Source organism: Cyprinus carpio, chromosome A14, assembly GCF_018340385.1.
Source record: "Cyprinus carpio isolate SPL01 chromosome A14, ASM1834038v1, whole genome shotgun sequence".
Taxonomy (NCBI): Eukaryota; Metazoa; Chordata; class Actinopteri; order Cypriniformes; family Cyprinidae; genus Cyprinus; species Cyprinus carpio.
In genome coordinates, this window is record NC_056585.1 from 13,536,758 (window position 1) to 13,555,879 (window position 19,122).

The 19,122-nt window shown below is 36.7% G+C and overlaps 1 protein-coding gene across 1 annotated transcript in view; it reads right to left on the reverse strand.

Annotated features, from left to right (window-relative positions):
• The window catches only part of LOC109073041 (complexin-1), a 60,040-nt gene extending 46,871 nt beyond the window's left edge, over positions 1-13,169 (reverse strand). The window contains exons 1-2 of the mRNA XM_019089226.2: positions 12,978-13,169; positions 11,920-12,032 (exon numbers count right to left, since the gene is read on the reverse strand). Of these exons, the coding sequence (XP_018944771.1) occupies positions 11,920-11,950 (31 nt within the window). The 5' untranslated portion in view covers positions 11,951-12,032; positions 12,978-13,169. The remainder of the gene's footprint in view (positions 1-11,919; positions 12,033-12,977) is intronic.
• Between the last annotated feature and the right edge of the window lie 5,953 nt (positions 13,170-19,122).

Consider the following 19,122-nt stretch of genomic DNA (forward strand, 5'->3'; position numbering starts at 1 on the left):
TGTACTTAGTCTTTAAGTCTTCTCTAAGTATTTATATTTACTCCGGTTTTGCTCAAGCAATTTTTTTTTTTTTTTCCATTATTTAAATTTTTATTTATTTATTTGATGTAAACATAGAATCAATCTTAGAATTTCTACTGCTTTAGTATTTCATGGACAATATTTTTTTTAAAGTTATTTGAACATCTGCCAGGAAATAAGAAGCCAAAAATAGCTGGCAGTGATCAAAACATACTGTAGACACTTGCATCCCATCTCCTCATACCACACCCAAAGGGCACAGAAAATTTATTACAACTTTCACAAGAGGGGGAAATTTCCCTGTGACAGATGGTAAATGACATAGCCTCCTGTCTGCATTAGTGGAAGCTGGGGTAATACTGGGATCCAGTTCTATCTGAAACCACTGAGAGTATCACGCTTTTTATCTGTGCTGGTGACATTTTATATACTCTAGTTGACCGTAAAGGCAAAGTGTGTAATTATTCTGATGTGAAAGTGCAGTGTAGTGACAACTATAAGTAAACCATTGGTAGGCTGACTTCCTGAAGTGTGTAAAAGCTTCAGCTCTGTGGCACTGTCAAAACATGTGTTTCTAACATGTCAGCTTCTGGCTCAGCCAAGAGAACATATAAGTATTTGGGAAACCTGTTTGAAAGCAATCATTATTTTAGAATTTAAGTTTGGTTTGTGGCACACCTGTAAGGTCCATAGTGACACACATGGGAGGGCATTTAAAAAAATAAGGTATGAAGACCTGTCATGTAAATATGACTATTAATGTAATGTAATCAAATGAACTAGCACTATATATATATATATATATATATATATATAACTGTATATTTATATAAAATATGTGCTGTCAAACCATTTTGTTTTAATATATTAATAACAAAAAATAAAATAAGATATATATATTCTGAAGAGTCTTAATATTTATGCAGTTTTGCTGCTCAAGTAAGTTTTTTAACGAATATTTCTAAGATTAATGAGCATTCACACTTGTAGTATGTTTCTTTATTGTTGATAAAAAGACTGACTCCATCTCTATGGTAATGAGGCCGAAAAAGACTTTCCATTAAAGAGTGTGATCTCTGGTGTTATTGTAGGCACAGGCCAAATATCCACCACCGTTCACACGTACACTCCGTATCAAACACACACACACACACACACACACACACACACACACACACACACACACACTGACAAATGGTCTAGTAGTTCATCACAAAAGCACCAGACTGCTTAATAGACCTCTACACCAGCTTGTGGGTCATGACTGATGAGCTCTGGAGAAAAAGTCGACAGAAAGTAGCGCCTGCAACCGCAGTCATGGAAAGGGAAGGGCTCACAACCTTTCCAGGCCTCCTGTAGGATTAACTCTGCTAGGGACAGAAAGGTTGCCAGAGATTCATGCTGGGCCACGACCATTTTGGACAGCGGTCAAGGACAAGCAGTGTATTGGCCAAAAGACCTCTGCCCTGTGCCAGTGAGTGATGGAGTTCTCTCGCAGGGATACCGGATAGCAGCTCGGAGACCCAACCGCCAGAGCATGGCACGTCAAGGTTATCTAACAGCTGACGTCGGCAACCTATTTTTTGCTTGCCGAGGTTCCTTTATGTAATTTGCACAAAACATTATGGGTGTTAGGAGTTAACTTTCACTCATTAGTTTGAGATTCTATTTAGAGTCTGTTGAATTCTCAAGAGACATTCTGAGTTTATTGTGTCTGGATCTATTTTTAAACTCGAATATTCCTAATTTAGGTCAGATGTCTTGTAGCTAAAAAAAGTCTTAAAACAAAGATGTTTTAAAGTTTTTGTCATGTCGGCAGTCATATAATAATCTTCCCTGAGGAGCTCTTGGATACTGACTATGATAATTGTTCCCTGGGCCGGGCTGTTTTATGATTAAGATTAACCTTACAATGGTATCATGACACTGGATTAATATTAGGCCAACTGCAGGAGGAAAGTAACAGTTGAAGAAAGAGCTACTAAATCACTTTTTTCCTTATCAAAAAAATTAAATTTAAAACAGGCAATAGGGGCCATTTGAACAACAGATCACCACATCAGTAGGTACTAAATCACTTTTTTCCTTATTTTAACTTTTTTTTTTATATCAGGCAAGAGGCAGTAATGACCGTGTGTGCACCAGGAAGAGAGCATTACCTATTTTTTATACGGGTTCTTATAAAATGTTAATTTAGTTCTGATAGTCAAATTTCAGTTTAAAAGTTGAGATGGGGAAATGTTTGATAACGATGCTGTAAAGGTGTCATGCCGATGGTGAGGATGAGGTGAAGGACGTTTGTAGTTTATGACGGTGATGATGATTTTTCTAATGATCTACTGACACCTGCCTGAATCAATGACTCCACAGTACAAAGTGAGAGCTCACTGATTACACTGATGAGCATTTGTTGTTTCTCATTTGTTGCTGGGATGTATAGAATTTTAGAAATGATGGGCATTCAAAATTCTGGGCATTTGCAGAAATATGTAGTAGATTTTGGTTTTAATGTAAATAAAATAAACAATGTCAAATCGTTTGACTGAAATGATTCATTGACTCACTTATGAAGTCACTTTTATTTACTTATTATTTTCATTTATTAAATGAGTGTTTCTCAAAGAATCGTTTCACGAGTTCACACTTACATATAATCGGATTGAGCAAATAGTAAGCATAATTGGCGTGCTGTCCTAAGGGAGGGCTCCAAGCCAGGAATATAGCTGGAACCCAGAGAACCAACACCCCTACCCCCATCCCTAGTCTGGAATGAGAATAGTTTAAGAGTGAGGAGTTGGGTTGGAGTAGGGATGCTGGAAAACTTTTGTGGGTCAGAGGCGAGTTGGCTGTATATATATATATATATATATATATATATATATATATCTATATATATATATATATATATATATATCGTGCTAGTTAATTTGATTATTTTGATGAGATCCATCTGTGCTGAACTGATTGATTATCTGAACGTGCTCCTCCCGACCCTTGTTAATAAAACATTGATTAAATTAATTATTCAATGACGTTCTCATTTGTTTTCGTTCATGAATGATTCTGTGTTTTAGAATTGCTTACTAATGAAGATCATTTCACTTCCATTTTTTCTCCAGTAAAGTGCGCTTGCTGTGTCAAACTGGCAAAGACCTTATGAGGCCCCATGGCATCGTGTAGGACCATCGTCCGCTCCAAAGTCATGACTCATCCATTTGTAACACACATGAATGGCTGCAGCTTGACCAGATATCTAACCCGCGGTCATTCTGGGGACAGAGCCCATCTGTGCTGCGTCTGTACGTGAATGTGTGCTCATACGAGTATGTGTGCAAATGTGTCACTGCATGTGACTCGGCAATTAAAGAACATTGATTGTGAATTGATGTGTTGACAAGGTGTCCACATGACATAATTTGCACATGAATGGATCACAATGCCAATCTGATACATGCATTTGTGCATTGTGGGTGTGGGTGTGTGTGTGTGTGTGTGTGTGTGTGTGTGTGTGTGTGTGTGTGTGTGTGTGTGTGTGTGTGTGTGTGTGTGTGTGTGTGTGTGTGTGTGTGTGTGTGTGTTTGTCATGATGGCAGGTGTTTTCTCTGCGTGGAACTGAAAGGGCCATTGCACACTTGTAGTCCCTGCAGCTCAGAGCCAGAAACCTACAGCCAGAGAACCAACCCATGTGTCTTACCATGTGGTCATCTACTGATCCGAAAGAGAGATGGATTGAGATAGTGAGAGAGAGAAAGATATCGAGAGAGCAGAGCACTGTGTTCTGCTCAGAGGTTTAAGGTCAGGCACGATTCACAGCAATACTGTTTCCTATGCTACTGTATCTACAGGAGGGACAAGAAAACATATTGGATCCGATCCTGGAGAGCCATTAAAACAAGTGTGAAGGTGTGCATGACGAAAGACAAGTCTGGGGATGTGTGTGTGGGTTTATTAAGCTGTTTACCAGTGGTTTATATATATATATATATATATATATATATATATATATATATATATATATATATAAATTTTTTTCTGTTCTTTGCTGATTTGATTTTCATTATAACTATCCACAAGGTTTTTAAATAATGACTGTCAACAGAAAAGGATAATTATAAATTCAGAAAATTAAGTAATGTATTTTTATATTGTCCATATTAAAATATTTAAGATATTAAAATATATAATTTATTTATTAAATCTGATTAAAAAATTAAATCAGTAAAAAACAGAATGTATATACACACTACAAAAATTATTTTTCAATGTTATAAATAAAACAGATTATAAAACAGAGAGATTATAGTATGTTTTACAAGAAATGCTATTTTTCTACTTCAAATTTGTTTAATTCAATGTTTCACTTTGTGTTTGTGAAATTAACTATCAATTTCTAAGTGAAGATTTTTTTAACCATTTATTTTTATTTTTTTCTCGCTTATTTTATTTTGAATTATAACTACATGAACATTGCTCTCTGTCAGTATGACTGTCAATAAATAATAATCACGATTCTCATGCTTTTAGACCTGTTTTTTTTAAAAAACAGAATGAAATATCATGTACATGTTATGTAAATATTATGTAATAATGTAAAAGTCAGTAAATATTATTTCTCATCTCAAATTTTCCACTGACCCTGTATGAAAACCCATACTACCTGTACCTTGAGGGCAAAATCATCCTCAAAAGTTAGCTAAATATGGCAAAGCATCCCTTTGAGGATGCTTCGTAAATAGTTCATTGGTCATTCTAGATTTTATTGCCCTGCCTCTGCCTGATTTCCTTCACTCACCTTAGAGGCTCACATTACAATTAAAACTTGATGACTGTCAGATTAGACCATGACTTTAGCTCTAAGAGCTCTTAAAAGCCCTATAATCAATTTAATGTTCGTCTGATTCCGTCTGAAAATCTCAGATGGCATTATCGTTCTTTTCTTTACATGGTTAAAAATCATGCCAGCTGAACGCAAGTGATCAGTCATTTTTAGGTCAACACATAAATCAATAGAGGTCAGCTCTGGTGCTGCTCAGATCTGGGCTTCCTGATGTCACAGGGGTTTATTTCATTATCGCTGATGCACATTGTTACTGTGGTAATTTAAAGGTTTGGGTTTTAGTTCATGTCTGTTTGCTTTTAGGTCATCTATATCTTAGTGCCAGAACTTTTAAACTGGGGTCTGGGAGTGCAGAAAATTTCAGACATGACAAGGTTAACATTTATAAGATTAAAAGTAACAAATTATGGGATTAAAAATTATGGGGGGAAAACCAATTGTCCCAAAGACCCTCTTATGTTTAGAATTACTTTCTGCATATTCAGAACTGTTAAAACATACAGTCCTGAGTGATCAAATCGATTGACTAAAATGATTCAATTACTTTCTCATAAAGACTGTCTCTTGTTTTGTTACTTAATAAATCAGCGTTTCTGAATAAATTAATTGAATGGATGATTCAGTGACATCCACATTAACACTCACTCGTTTCCTTCCCGAATGATTCCATATTTTTTGAACGATTCAGTTGACTAAATGATTCCATGACTCGCTCGAAAATACAGTCACTTGTTTTTATCCCCTGGATGATTCAGTATTTTTGAACAAATCTGTTGACTGAATGATTTAAAGGCTCACTCATAAAAACAATTGATTTTTTTCATTTCTGCATGATTTAGTGTTTTGAATGGTTGAATAAGAAAGTCAATTCCTCACTCATAAAGACAGTCAGTCTGTAAATACACCACTGTAAAAATCTAACCTGGAGAAAGAGTCATATATTGTATGAATATACAGTGCCTTGTGAAAGTATTCATGCCCCTTCCTTTTTTTTTCCACATTTTATTATGTTGCTGCCTTATGATAAACTTCTTTGAATTACCTTTTTCCCACATAAATCTACACTCCATACACCATACTGACAAACAACTTGACCATACTGTCAAAAATTCGTAAATTTATTAAAAATAAAAAACTGAAATTTGAATACTAATTGCATAAGTATTCATACGCTTAACTAAATATTTAGCTTAAGCACCTTTACAGCCTAAAGTCTTTTTTGTTTGATGCGATAAGCTTTGCTCATCAGCATTTGCCAATTATCTGCCATCCTTCTCCTCATCTTTTCACCTCTCAAGCTCTGTCAGGTTGGATGGGGGCAGATGCACATTTTCAGGTTTCTCCAGAAATATTTGATTGGGTTCAAGCTCAGGCTCTGGCTGGGCCACTCAAGGACATTCACAGAGTTGTCTATAAGCTACTCTTGCTGTGGGTTTAGGGTCACTGTCCTGTTGGAAGATGAACCTTCTGCCCAGTCTGATCTTCTGAATGCTCTGGACTGGGTTTTCATCAAGGCCATCTCTATATTTTGCTGCACTGAGTGTTCCCGTATGGGGCGTAGATTGTTGTGGGGAAAAAAACGAATTTAAAGCAGTTTAACATAAGGCAGCAACAAAACAAAACGTGAAAACAATAAAAATCTTGTCTTTAGTATATTAACACTATAAAAGCCAATTCATTTCACAAAAAACATGTTGTTGTTTTAATATCCTTCCTACTGTTTTTCTCACACAGATGGGTTTTTAGGATTTTAGGAAGAGGATCATCATATTATGTGGCTTTAGGCATTAAAAAAAATGGAAAACCCCACGATTATGTACTTTTAAATACTGCATATATATTTATATTAATTTATTTATTATTATTTTCAGTTATACACATTTTACATGACAATTTTTTTTATTTTTTTTTGTCCAATATAATGCTCTTAATAAAAGTAGAATAAGTGTCTTGCAACTGACAACCAAGCTTATTGGCTATTTATAATAAGGGGTGAGCTTTTTGATATGCCCTGCCACCACAGGACAGAAGCTTAAAATGGGAAAACATGACATAAGTAATAGCTTGTTTTCACATGATTAATTTGTTCCGTCATTAAGGTGAAACAAATTAACCCCTGTGACAGCTGTGATGTGGTATTACAGCACAGTTTTGCACAGACATCATTTCAATAGAACTCAGTTTAGTTCATTTCAATTGACTTGAAGTTGCATTGTGCTTTTGATTAGGGGCATTTGATTAGATTAAGCATTTCTGCGACCCACGCTAATGCATGACCCTTTGTCAGAGTGGCCCAGCAGAACCCCACAGGAAGCGCAAGAGTGTTGACGCTAGTGTGAAGGTGATCTGATTCAGGTCCGAACGCTTCAGTGCAGTTGTTAAAATTGGATTCAACTGAGCAGCTTCTGCATATTAATGACAAGAGGTGTTAATTTACCACAAATGTGAGCATCCCAATTAAGAAAATTAGATATACAGTGAGGCCTAAAAAGCACATTGAAAATCTGCAATTTAAACCTGGAAATAAACTTGAAAAATTAAAGCACAGTCAGGCATGTCGAGCTTATTAACAACGCTGACCAACTCTACTCGAGACTCTCTTTCCACCCCACCGAGCTGCTTTAGCCAGAGAGATGCAAAGAGAGGAGAAAAGGAGGAAGTGGTCAAAATATCAGGGTTATAGCAGGGAAATACTGCAAAAATGTATGTGTATGTCAAGTCAAGTCACCTTTATATATATAGAGCACTTTATTTAATATAGATTGTTTTTAATCAGCTTAACAGTAATAAACAGGAAAATAACAGCATCAATAGCTACATTTCCATCCAAAGCTGAAAATTTAACTTATGCATGAAATTAGAATATTGCATTAAACATTTTCAAATAAAGCAATGTTTCCATCCCATTTTTTTCAGTTTGAACAAAACTGTCACTTCCTGGGAAACTGGCACAAAGTATTAATAATAAGAAGCTGCTCTAAACGAGGAAGGCTGTGCCTCTTTTTTCCTCTAAATAAATTACAAAATGCAATTAAAAACAATCTTGAATTCGGACTGGAGGCAGATGATCTTCAGGAACACAATTGAATGAGGTAATTATACCAAATAATTTTGAGTACATTTTGAGATGGTGTGCAATGAGACTGGTGCACCGGTAGGTCCAGTGATCCAATCACATGATCTGGTGAGTCAAAATCACATGAGTAAGTGGCTTATGATATGATTGGTTGAATGGCAAGCTCGCATCTGATTGGCTAAAGAGTACGACAGACCCACGTGGGAAGAGAGCTCTGCCAGGAAAGTCTCAAAAACACACACACACAAATCCGAGTGGATTCAAAGTAAATGACGATTTGTACATTCAGACACTCGTACATTTTAAACATTCAAAGGTTTTTGTGCACAGTTGTATATCTACGAATTGTGTTTTGCATTTGTGAAATGTATTTTATGAATATATAATTTTATTTTGCGCATGTGAATTGCTTTTTGAGAATATATATTTTTTTTTCACGCACGTGAATTTTTTTTGTGTGTACGTGAATTAGGTTTCATGCATGTGAAATTGTCTACGCATGTGTGAATCGTGTTTTTTGCGTGAATTATATTTGAGACTAATCTGCTTCCATATCCATCCACCTCACAGGTGTGGCATATCAAGATGCTGATTAGACAGCATGATTATTGCACAGGTGTGCCTTAGGCTGGCCACAATAAAAGGCCACTCTAAAATGTGCAGTTTTATCACACAGCACAATCCCACAGATGTCGCAAGTTTTTAGGGAGCGTGCAATTGGCATGCTGACTGCAGGAATGTCCACCAGAGCTGTTGCCCGTGAATTGAATGTTCATTGTACAGTACATTCAAGTGCAGTACTGAGCATAATATGTAGAAGAAAAGATAACAGAGCAAATGTGTGTGAAATTCAGCAAGAAAGTGAGATGAGTAAGTGTGAGAATGCATGTGTGAATAGGGGTGGCCTCCCATTCTGGTTGCATTCTGATGCTGCTGGGATGCCCAGGAGATTTCTCTCACATAATTGTGATTAGTCTTACATCCGTGAGCTTTAGTGCCGAACTCTCTCGCCACATGCTGACCCGCTGCCTCTAAATCTCTTACTGAGCCAGACAGGCCCATTATTTCACTTCAGCCTGAGCTTTATTATCTAATGTCGGTCAGAACCGTGTGTGGGGGCCTGTCAAAACGTCTGCTGGCAAATGGAGATTGCCTGTTCTATGATTTACAGGCTCAATCAATGGTGGAGACTGCAAGCATACAAAAAATAAAATAAAATAAAATAAATAAATAAATAAATAAAACACCCACAGCAGCTGTTTTGAACTGGACTAGTATAGTAATGCATTTATGGATGCATCTGAATGATGCAATAAAAGCATTAGAGCAAATGCATACAGCCTCTTCCATTTATTTAGTATAATGGGATTGTTTCTTTTATGCATCAGTTTGCATACTTAATTATGATTGGCCTGGCCTTCCTTGCATATACAGTATTTCAATGTTTATTTGATTGTACCTTTCCTTTAGTGTTTAATATAGCTGTTTGAGCAACTGCAAAGTAGCCATTACATTTTTCATTCTTTTTCATGTTATACAATGGCAGCCTACTGGCTGTTTTAGCCCCGCTCTTAAAGAGCAGTTGGGTAAGTGATTTAATTTTTTTTTTTTTTATTTTTTTTTTTTGTATGGTGGGCAAATAAAGTGTCAGGATTATGGACCTGTTTTGCCCCTGTTTCTGTTTCAGTGTTCCCTTATTTGTTCATGTTCCCGTTCTCGTTGTCACATTATTAGTTGATTCCCTGCACCTGTCTGTCCCTCATTAAGTTTAGTATAAATGTTTAATCTGCCTCATGTTTCCTTGTCGGGTCTTGAACTTCTTCCTTTTGCGCTGTCTCCCCCTGTTGAATCATTAAAGACTCTCATTTTGTGAAATCGCCACGTCTCCTCATCTCCTCGTTTCCTTGCTCCAGCTAATCGTGACATAAAGATTGTACAGACTTCTAAAAGTGACACCACAGTTACCAAAGATACTGTATAATACTATTTAAGTCAAGTCACCTTTATTGATATTGTGCTTTATACAGTACAAATCAAACTCAAATAAACTATATAGCATTAACAACAATAAAAATAATAAAAATAAAAAATCTCATTTAAAATACATCTAATGAAGACAACAATGTCATTATTCAGTTTAAGTCAGTTCAGTGTTGATTCAGTTCAGCTCAATAACTGTATAAAATTCATCAATTATGAAACAAGCTCAATTCAGCTATATACAATAATGTCATTATTCAGCTCAAGTCAGTTCACTATTGATTCAATATTGCAAAATTCATCAGTTATGAAACGATGCGTTTACAGCTGCTAATGAAGCCTCGGGAGCTGAAACCCAAATATTGTAAGGGGCGTTACACTTCCAACATAAGCTCTAAGTGGCTGACCAATCACAACAGTCTGTGCTTTTTAGAAAGATGTGTTTTAAAGGCATACTTTTTGAAACAGGGTATTTCAGATGGTGTATAGTATGAGAAAAACAATGTGTTTTTTGAACTTTAAATCATGTAAATGTGTTCTAGCAGACCCCAAAAACAAATTTATGAACTTGCATAATATGGATACTTTCACCATTTTTAACAACCATTATTGTGTGCAGCCTGCTGAAAACAAGACGCACCATGAGAGTGATCATCATTTGCACAGAGCCAAAGCCTGAAACTAAGCTAACCTAAAACTTATTCTCTTGCTGCCTTGCAAGCACGGGTAATTCCTGCAGGAAATGAAAATCTAGTAATAGGCCACTTGAAATCTTTAAAAACATAATTACCCAAAAACATCTGTAGCCAGGATCAATTTATCTTAGACATGCACTGCTACTCTTTGAAAAGGACATGAGAGGACGAGAGAGGAAAGTTGGGAGTAAACATGAAGCTGGGGACCAGACTCTCTTCTCAAGGGTGAAATCCCTTTTGGTACAGCTCAGTGGATTTCACTCATTTTCTTTATCGACGGAGCAAGTGGACTAGGGCAGGACCCTCATAGGCTACTTTCTCCAGCAGCTGGTTAATGAAACAGGTCATACAACACCTTTTTATAGCACATCCCTGCTAATCAACCGCCGCAGTCCTGCTCTCGTGACATCCCTCAAGACTGGACTGTCAATCTCAGTCTTGATGGGGCTAAGTGCTTTGACGAGCGGAATTCCGCAGAGAGTGAGACGGATAAAATCCTCATTACGGATACAAAGGAGATTAATGGAACACATTAAGATGCCATTCTGTTTGGACATTTAATGCCAATATTTATGGCATTGTTGTTATTTCGATTAGGCACGGCAAAGCACATTGTCAATTGTCAGTAATTCTGGTGTGTCTGGATATAATATATGTCTTGCAAAAATAATTAAAATGGAAATAATAATAATGAACAAAAAGATCATTAAAAAATAGAGAGAATAGAGATAAATAGAGAAAAACATCTGAATTGGCTTCCAACTAGAAAACTAACCCCCTTATCATGAAAACAACAGAGAGCTGCGGCAGATTTTCAAATGCACAAAGACTCACGACCTCTATTTGTGACCAAATACCATACCAAGAGATCAAGTGCTTTCTAATCCATCACAATATTTTCTTAGACCTCACGGTTTGACTTAGAAGATGAGCTACACAAGACTAAGATAAATAGGAAAAAACTACTACAAAGAGAAAAAAAAAAAGACAACAAAAAAAGCAACTCTTGGTTCACTTTCCATGTGTATGCAAATAAAGAGCAGTGCATGACATATAAGCCAAGAGAAAGGTAATACATAGGCAGACTGAACATAATGGTATTTCTGTGCAAGCTTACTGCATGAATGTATAGTTTCTGCTCTGAGCCTATTCTCTCTCTCTCTCTCTCTCTCTCTCCCCCCCCCCTCTCTCTGTGTGTGTGTGTGTGTGTGTGTGTGTGTGTGTGTGTGTGTGTGTGTGTGTGTGTGTGTGTGTGTGTGTGTGTGTGTGTGTGTGTGATGTTTGGAGAAACGGGACAGTCTGAAACTTACCTCCCAACGCTTGCTTCATAACAAAATTCATGATGATGGCTTTTTATTCCTGCCTTCTTCAACGAAATATTACATTCAGGTTAAGCTTTTCAAGTAGTCCCTTGTCACCCGATCTACAATGTGAAACAGACAATTACTTAATAGCAAAAACGTAGTATGTATAAACAGCTATTCCCTGTAAAAAAAGAAAAGAAAAAAAACTTGTCCCATAAAAATAGTTCATTTGAGTATGTGTGTGATTTTGTAATATTAAATAATGTGTTTGACTGGATCAAAAACATTATAAGTGTCACAGATGAAGGCACATTTAGGTTATATGACAAAACATTACTAAAGACTAAATAATAGTGACTGCATGGCATATGCAATTCTATCCAGCCGATCAGTTCACAAGATGCGACATATGAAGGACAGTAAAGGTCAATATACCACGCATACAGTTCACAAAAAGTGCAGATTTGTAAAATTACCACGGGCTATCATTAGTGGCTTATTGGTGTCTGCAAGTAACTTAACCTTCACTAGGAAAAATAGCGTTAATGACATGCTCTGGGACAAGCATCGTGTACATTTGAAGTAAATCTGCAAAGAGCGTTTGTTCTTCTCGAGGGCAATAGCAATATTACACCGCAACCTGAATATAAAATAACATTTGAGGGGGGAAAAAGCGTATTGTGATGATCGTTTCGCATTGTTAGAATAGATTATATTACATTACAAGGCGTGAATGGATCCCTTAATCTGTGTGTAAACTTTCCCTCGTCCATCCGTATCAAACCCACACGCTTATAGTCCGATGTACCGAAACGATGACTGATGAATGAGTCCGGGTAAATCTCGTACGCTGCTGTGCTCTTAGTGTCTTCTTACGCCTATAAATGCCTTAAAATGACCCGCTTTAATATTTACTCCCGTTCCCGATACGTGCCGAATCCAAAATCACTTCCTCGTTCATTGAGGCTGATTTCAGCACCAATGCTGGCGGACAGCTCCCGCTCCATCCCACATAGAGCAAAAGCCAAACGCTCGCGTTCCAAACACATTAAGGTCATAATTACCTGCACGGTGATTTCAAATGTCTCGAGAAGCTGATTAACTCCACAGAAATGAAAGTTGTGCAGTAATGATACAGCGAGGCTTTAACTGCTCGTTCCTAACATCTCTGGTTTCCAGGCAAAAGAAGGACGTCCTTGTTTCTCGTGCTTAGAGAGGCAGTGTGAGTGTCTGTGAGGGGAACTGCAGCTGCCGCTAATAAAGGCACTCACTAAATCACATGGAGAGCTCCCATATGAAGCGTCCCATGTTCCGAGCGATCTTTTTTAACGACTGTGACTGTCGTGGGCAGATGTCCTGCTACATATTCCCATTATATGCTTGTACAATCCCAGCGCAAGGGGATACGCTTATTTAAAGCACCTTGCCTTGGAATGCAAAGGTCTTGTCGCATATAAATGGAGCATGCATGAAAGGTTATGTATATAGGCTGCGGTGCAATGCTTTTAGTGTTACGGTATGGTATGATTGAACGATTAAGCCTCCGTTTGCTTGGCCTCACCTCGATTCGTCCTTGAAAGCTGTTGGATGCGACTCTGCATGCGTTTTCCTGATAAAGCATGATTTCAAAAAGTGTGGCCGATATATTTACCCGTGAGCGTGATGAGTGCTGGTGGTACAGATGTGCTTCGGGTTTCAGCTAGCAGGTTTATTGTTGTGTGCAATTGAAGAATCTTTAGTGAAACCATGTAAGCCACCAAATCCAAGACTGGATGCATTAAAGCAGGTCAAACCTGCTACTGTGTGCATCATTTGCGAAATATTCCCTATAAGTGTATACTATATTAATAGTTCATTTACCTTATTCAGGTCTACAAATACCTGTAGGAAAAAAAAAAAAGCTATCCAACTGTAAACTGTATATCCACACACATGTGTCTTTGTTTCTTTCTAATTTGTTGTGAAAATTGTTTCAACACCACATTTCTTTTCCATACAGCAAATGAAAATATAAATGTTTTGTTCATCTTATGAACTTACAAATTCTTGTCAAGGCAATTAAAGATTCTTTAGTATCTAGCAAAGCTACAAACCTTGTTCTTTCATAACTATCTTTGATTTTCAAAGCCCACTACATGACATTACTGCCTCTTAAAACTAGATGCAAACATATTTTCCTGATATATTAAATATATTATACCCAAGAGTTGCAATGAGATGCATATGCTAATGAAACTGCATTTCATTAGCTCTGTACTTGTACTCTGCATATTGACGATAAAGTTGAATCTAATCTAATCTAGTCTAAAATGCCTCAACGCACAAATCTCAAACACAGTGAGATCAACAAATGTTAATTCAGTACTATATATATGTGTGTGTGTGTGTGTGTGTGTGTGTGTGTGTGTGTGTGTGTGTGTGTGTGTGTGTGTGTGTGTGTGTGTGTCAAATCAGAATACAAATTTTTGATTGGCCATTAATATAAAAAAGATGCTGTTTGGGTACAAATTATGTGCTTCTAACATCTACCAGCAGGGGCTGAAATATTTGAGACCACATTAACAGACTTGGCATGCTTTGTCAAATTCAGTGATTAGTCCGATGCCTTGTGAACATAACTTCACTTCCAGACTAGTACTCTCCAATTTCCCAGCAACTTGATTGAAGCTGCTGATCTTTGGGTATGGCTTGCCAGATTTGTTTGCATCATACAGTCAGGAGGCGAACAGTGGGTGTCCGTGGGTCTCTGCGTAGCTACAGAAGAAATGTTTTTAATTTACTTGATGCAACCAAGTAGTGAAGGGTGAAGCTTTATCCAGACTAAAAAGGTTGGGGAAAAAAAGTGAAGCACTGACTGGTAGATCAGTCATGCTGCTTTTTGTGTCTAGATATGACAAGAGAGAAAATCCATTTTGTTAATCTAATCTTGTGTGTGTATGCAAACAAATTACTTCAAGTGTTAAGTAGGCAGACATGATTTTGAAATTACCATTACTTGTCATGAGATTATCATGGCTATATCTGTTAACACTGAAACCTTCCCTGCATTTTTAAAGCCAACTTGATCTAAAAATGCTACTGGTAAAGTGACATATTGCAGCAGAATTTACAGTGCATGCAGTAGTGAAGTATTATCTTTATGATTTGACCATCCTCCCTGCCCTTCCACACTGCAATATTTTATTCAGCTTTGTATTCAAATCCACCCATTTGTACTGATGCCAAAAGAGAAAATGATTCACATATGGGGGAATGAAGGCTGGTAATAACCTGGATTACAGGACTCAGTGGGTGTCAGATTCCCTGGGAATTTTGAAGTTGACATTTTGAGACATTTCGCCTCCCACCGCGCGGTTACAAACAGCAGTGGAGGAGCATTCAGCCTCAATCAGCGTTGTCGCCCACACAAGAACCTCCCAAATGCTAAACACCGCCTAAATACTTCACTTTCTGACCAATACCATGCATACAATAGTGATTAAGATGATCGAAGTGATGATGACGATGAAGCTAGGTGGCAATATTTTGTGAACAGCTGCATTTTTGCATTGTTTTTTTAATGTATCATTTAATGCTACCTCCTTAAAACCGCTCCTTAAATTAGAGATTCATTCCCCACATCTTTGTTTATCTGTTTTTGGCTCTATCTCCCTCATATCAGTCTAAACACATTAACATGTAAAATGGCTTTGGGGCTGAATTGAGTAGCATTATCAAAACAGCCTGTCACACTTTTGCAGCATTTGATTTCTTGTCTCTATTTGTCGAGTTATTGCTACCTAGAATTGAATATGGCTTTCGAAAATTGTGACATTAGAGTCACTATCTAAACCTCAATCTTTCTCATCTTTGTCTAATGATGACGGTTTCTCAGCGACACACACTTTCCCTTAGCAATCAAAATAGTCTGACATTTATTTAAACCTGATTTTATTCCCTACTTCGTTTTCAGACAGTGTTCAGTTGATTTTGCCCAAGACTGTGCCAGCTAAAATACATTTAATTTTTAATGTGTAGCATTTTTAATAAGCAGCAGCATCCAGTTCATGGCCAAATAATGGAAAAGTAACCTGAATCAACTTATTATTGGGGAAACAACATGAATAGCTTTTCTTTAAAGCTCTTGTGTCCTTCAACATGAGCTGTTTCCATGCCGTGTTGTTTTCATTTTTTTAATCACGCCATAGTCAATTAAGGGAACAGGCTATACTTTACATGGGTATTAACAAAAATCCCAGTCTGCAAAATTGTCTAAATCATGAACTATAGAAAGTGAAACACCCACACATCGTATTTTACAGCAGGTACCACATTTTCAGCTTTCAAAGAGCAATTGAGAGTTAGAGAGAGGCAGAAAAGACAGAAGTGTTTACTAAAGAAATGGATGTTCTGACGCACCGTTCCAAAGAAACAACACAGATCCTGGCTTCTAATCTCTAATATAAAATGCTCTAATTCTGAGGATATTTTCAACAGTCTTCTGTGTCCTAAATATTAAACTGTGACTGCAGGGCTGTTGTAGTAAATGTGTAAATGTGTAAATGCATCATGCGAAAGTCTTAAGGTACCCTGCAAGTCAAAAAACAACTAAAGAACAGGAAACAGACCAACACACAGGTGTAAGTATATATACCGAGCAATTTGCTCACTCCCAAAATGAACTGAATTACCCTGAGTAAGCACAGTACTCCATCTGCACTTGTGTTCGTTGTTATTTCTTAGTAGACAGTGTGCAGGTTTGCAATAATGACCGTGGGTAAGTGGATGCTGAGAGACCCCTGAATAGGATGACTGCAATTTTCCATCCCTCCCGGTTCCTTCACGGGATGTGAAACAGTTTCCTTAAGGTAAGAGATAATTAATAAATCCCCACTGTTCATTTCCCTTTGGATTCCAGGCATTTATGAAAGTTGGAGTACTTCAAGGGTTTAATAAAAATAGCTTTAATTATGATAGATTTTATGTTCAATTATTGGGTAAATATGAAGGCTGTAGTAAACAAACCTGCTCAGTCCTTGAGGCTGTGATGACAATAATTTTGTTTATTCTAAACTGCTGAATCTTCAGATGCACACTGAATCCACCTGCAATTTCAAGGAGATGGAAACTGTCCTTGTCATTGGAAAAAGCATAGTTTGCTAATGAATTCATTCATAAAGGTTGTGAACTAATTCATAAAGGGAGAGTTTATACGAAAATTTTATTCTATAATCATTTACTCATCCTCATGTCATTTTAAACCTGAATTTCTTTTCTTCTGTGGAACACAACAGGTCCATAACAATAATAATGAAAAAAAAAAAATAGCCCATTTATGGCACAGAATATTAAATAGATAAAATAGTGTTCCCATGTAAAGCCTATTCCAGAAATCCCTAAACTTTGTTTTAGTTAGAATTTCAAAATAAATGAATACAAAAAAATAATAATAACATTAAAAAACATAAAAAAGCCATGATACAGTAGCTTTTCGTTATTCATTAAAATTATTCACAACAGTTCATGAGAGAAATATTGTGAAGTCTGATTTATAACAAATCTGTTCATTGAATCAGATCTTTTCAATAATTTGTTTGATCAGGTTGCCGCAGAGCACTTCCATTCACTCTTGGACTCTGTCTAAAGTTTTTAGAATAGCCTTGCTCATGTTGTGTGTCTTACAGCAGCTATTCAGATAATAATGTCTGTCTAGACCTTAATATATTTAGCTCTATATTTCTTTCACTGAGTCATGAACAATGGTCCATATTGATAGACCCAATTCAGGTCCCTCACACAAAACTGGCCTACCTATTTACAACAGGACAGAATGTTACTCTCTGATCACAGAGGTGGATTTTTGTCTCTCTGACCATCTCAAAATAAGCCTGATCACGTCACATTCCTTATATAAACACTGAGCTGTATTTTGTATACTTTTTGTACACTATATTTTGTAACTAATTGCTGTAACTAACAGTACTTTTTCTAAGCAGTTCTACTGTATAATTTATATTAAATAGAGTTCTATTGTATAATTGTGAATACAGTTTTTATCATAAGAAATGAATGTTAAATCTTGTAAAATCTTGACAGTGTGGAAACATGCTACTCCTTGTTATGTACTGAAACAACACTGGCTGATATTCATACATTCTATCATTTTTATCTCTGTTAGAGTGGAATACAACAGCGCTGAGTTTCACATGGTTTTGTTGTAACATGTCCCCAGATAATAAGTCTATTCTGCTGTGTTGTGTCGTTTTCTTCTTAAAGTTCTTTTCTTTGTCTCTCTTGTCCCCTCCCTCTCTCTTTCTCACTTATTACATCTCAATACTCTGCTTGTGACCCAAACTGTCACATTAATGTTTATATTAATGCTGTCATAACTAAGCAGTCTGAAAATAAGGAGCCTTTCAAAGAGATAAACCTGGAGCAGACAATGGTGCTTTGATGCAGATTCTTTTTTTTTTTTTTTTTTTTTTTTTTTACATGACAATTTACTGTTAAATCATGATTTCTGCAAGAAAACATATTTTATGCATAAATACATATGTGTTCATTGTTAGTAAATGACACCCAATGTGTTTTAAGCAGTGAACTTTGCACAATAAACAGATTTAGTGGAACTGTTTGTTCACGCTTTTGTAAAAACGTAGTACCAGAACAAGTACTCGCACAGAGTAGAATTGCTTTATTGTATGTATTATTTACAAAAGGTATTGCTGACAGACTACTTTTATTATATTTTACAATGCAGAAGTGACAAAGCATGTAAATAACAAAACAGCTAAATAAGATGACCATGTGCCTTGCACCTGTCGCTGAAAATTGTTGGCATTGCAGATTGTTGAAGAGTAATTCATAATCAGAATAAGAATCACTGCTCTGGGGAGTCAAGTGTAGCTTTAACAGTGCTGTTTTCCATTAACGTCAGCAGATCTGTCAGACTCCCTCTCGTACAATCCAGCCACCATAATGTCTAATTCTGTTTCTGTGTAGTAGCAGTCTGAGGACACAAACCAAGCATCATCTCAATTTGAACAGTTAGGCATTTCAAGAAAAAGACCACATGTAGTGCAGACTTCACTTTCAGTGTGCTTTATGAAGAATTTCAGCTAAAATGCTAAGAGGAGACTCCATCTTTTTTGACCCTTGTGTGAAACTGAACTAAAGACTTTCTAACTTCCCAAATCCTGCTGAATTTCTATGCTACTTCAGGCTGGTTTA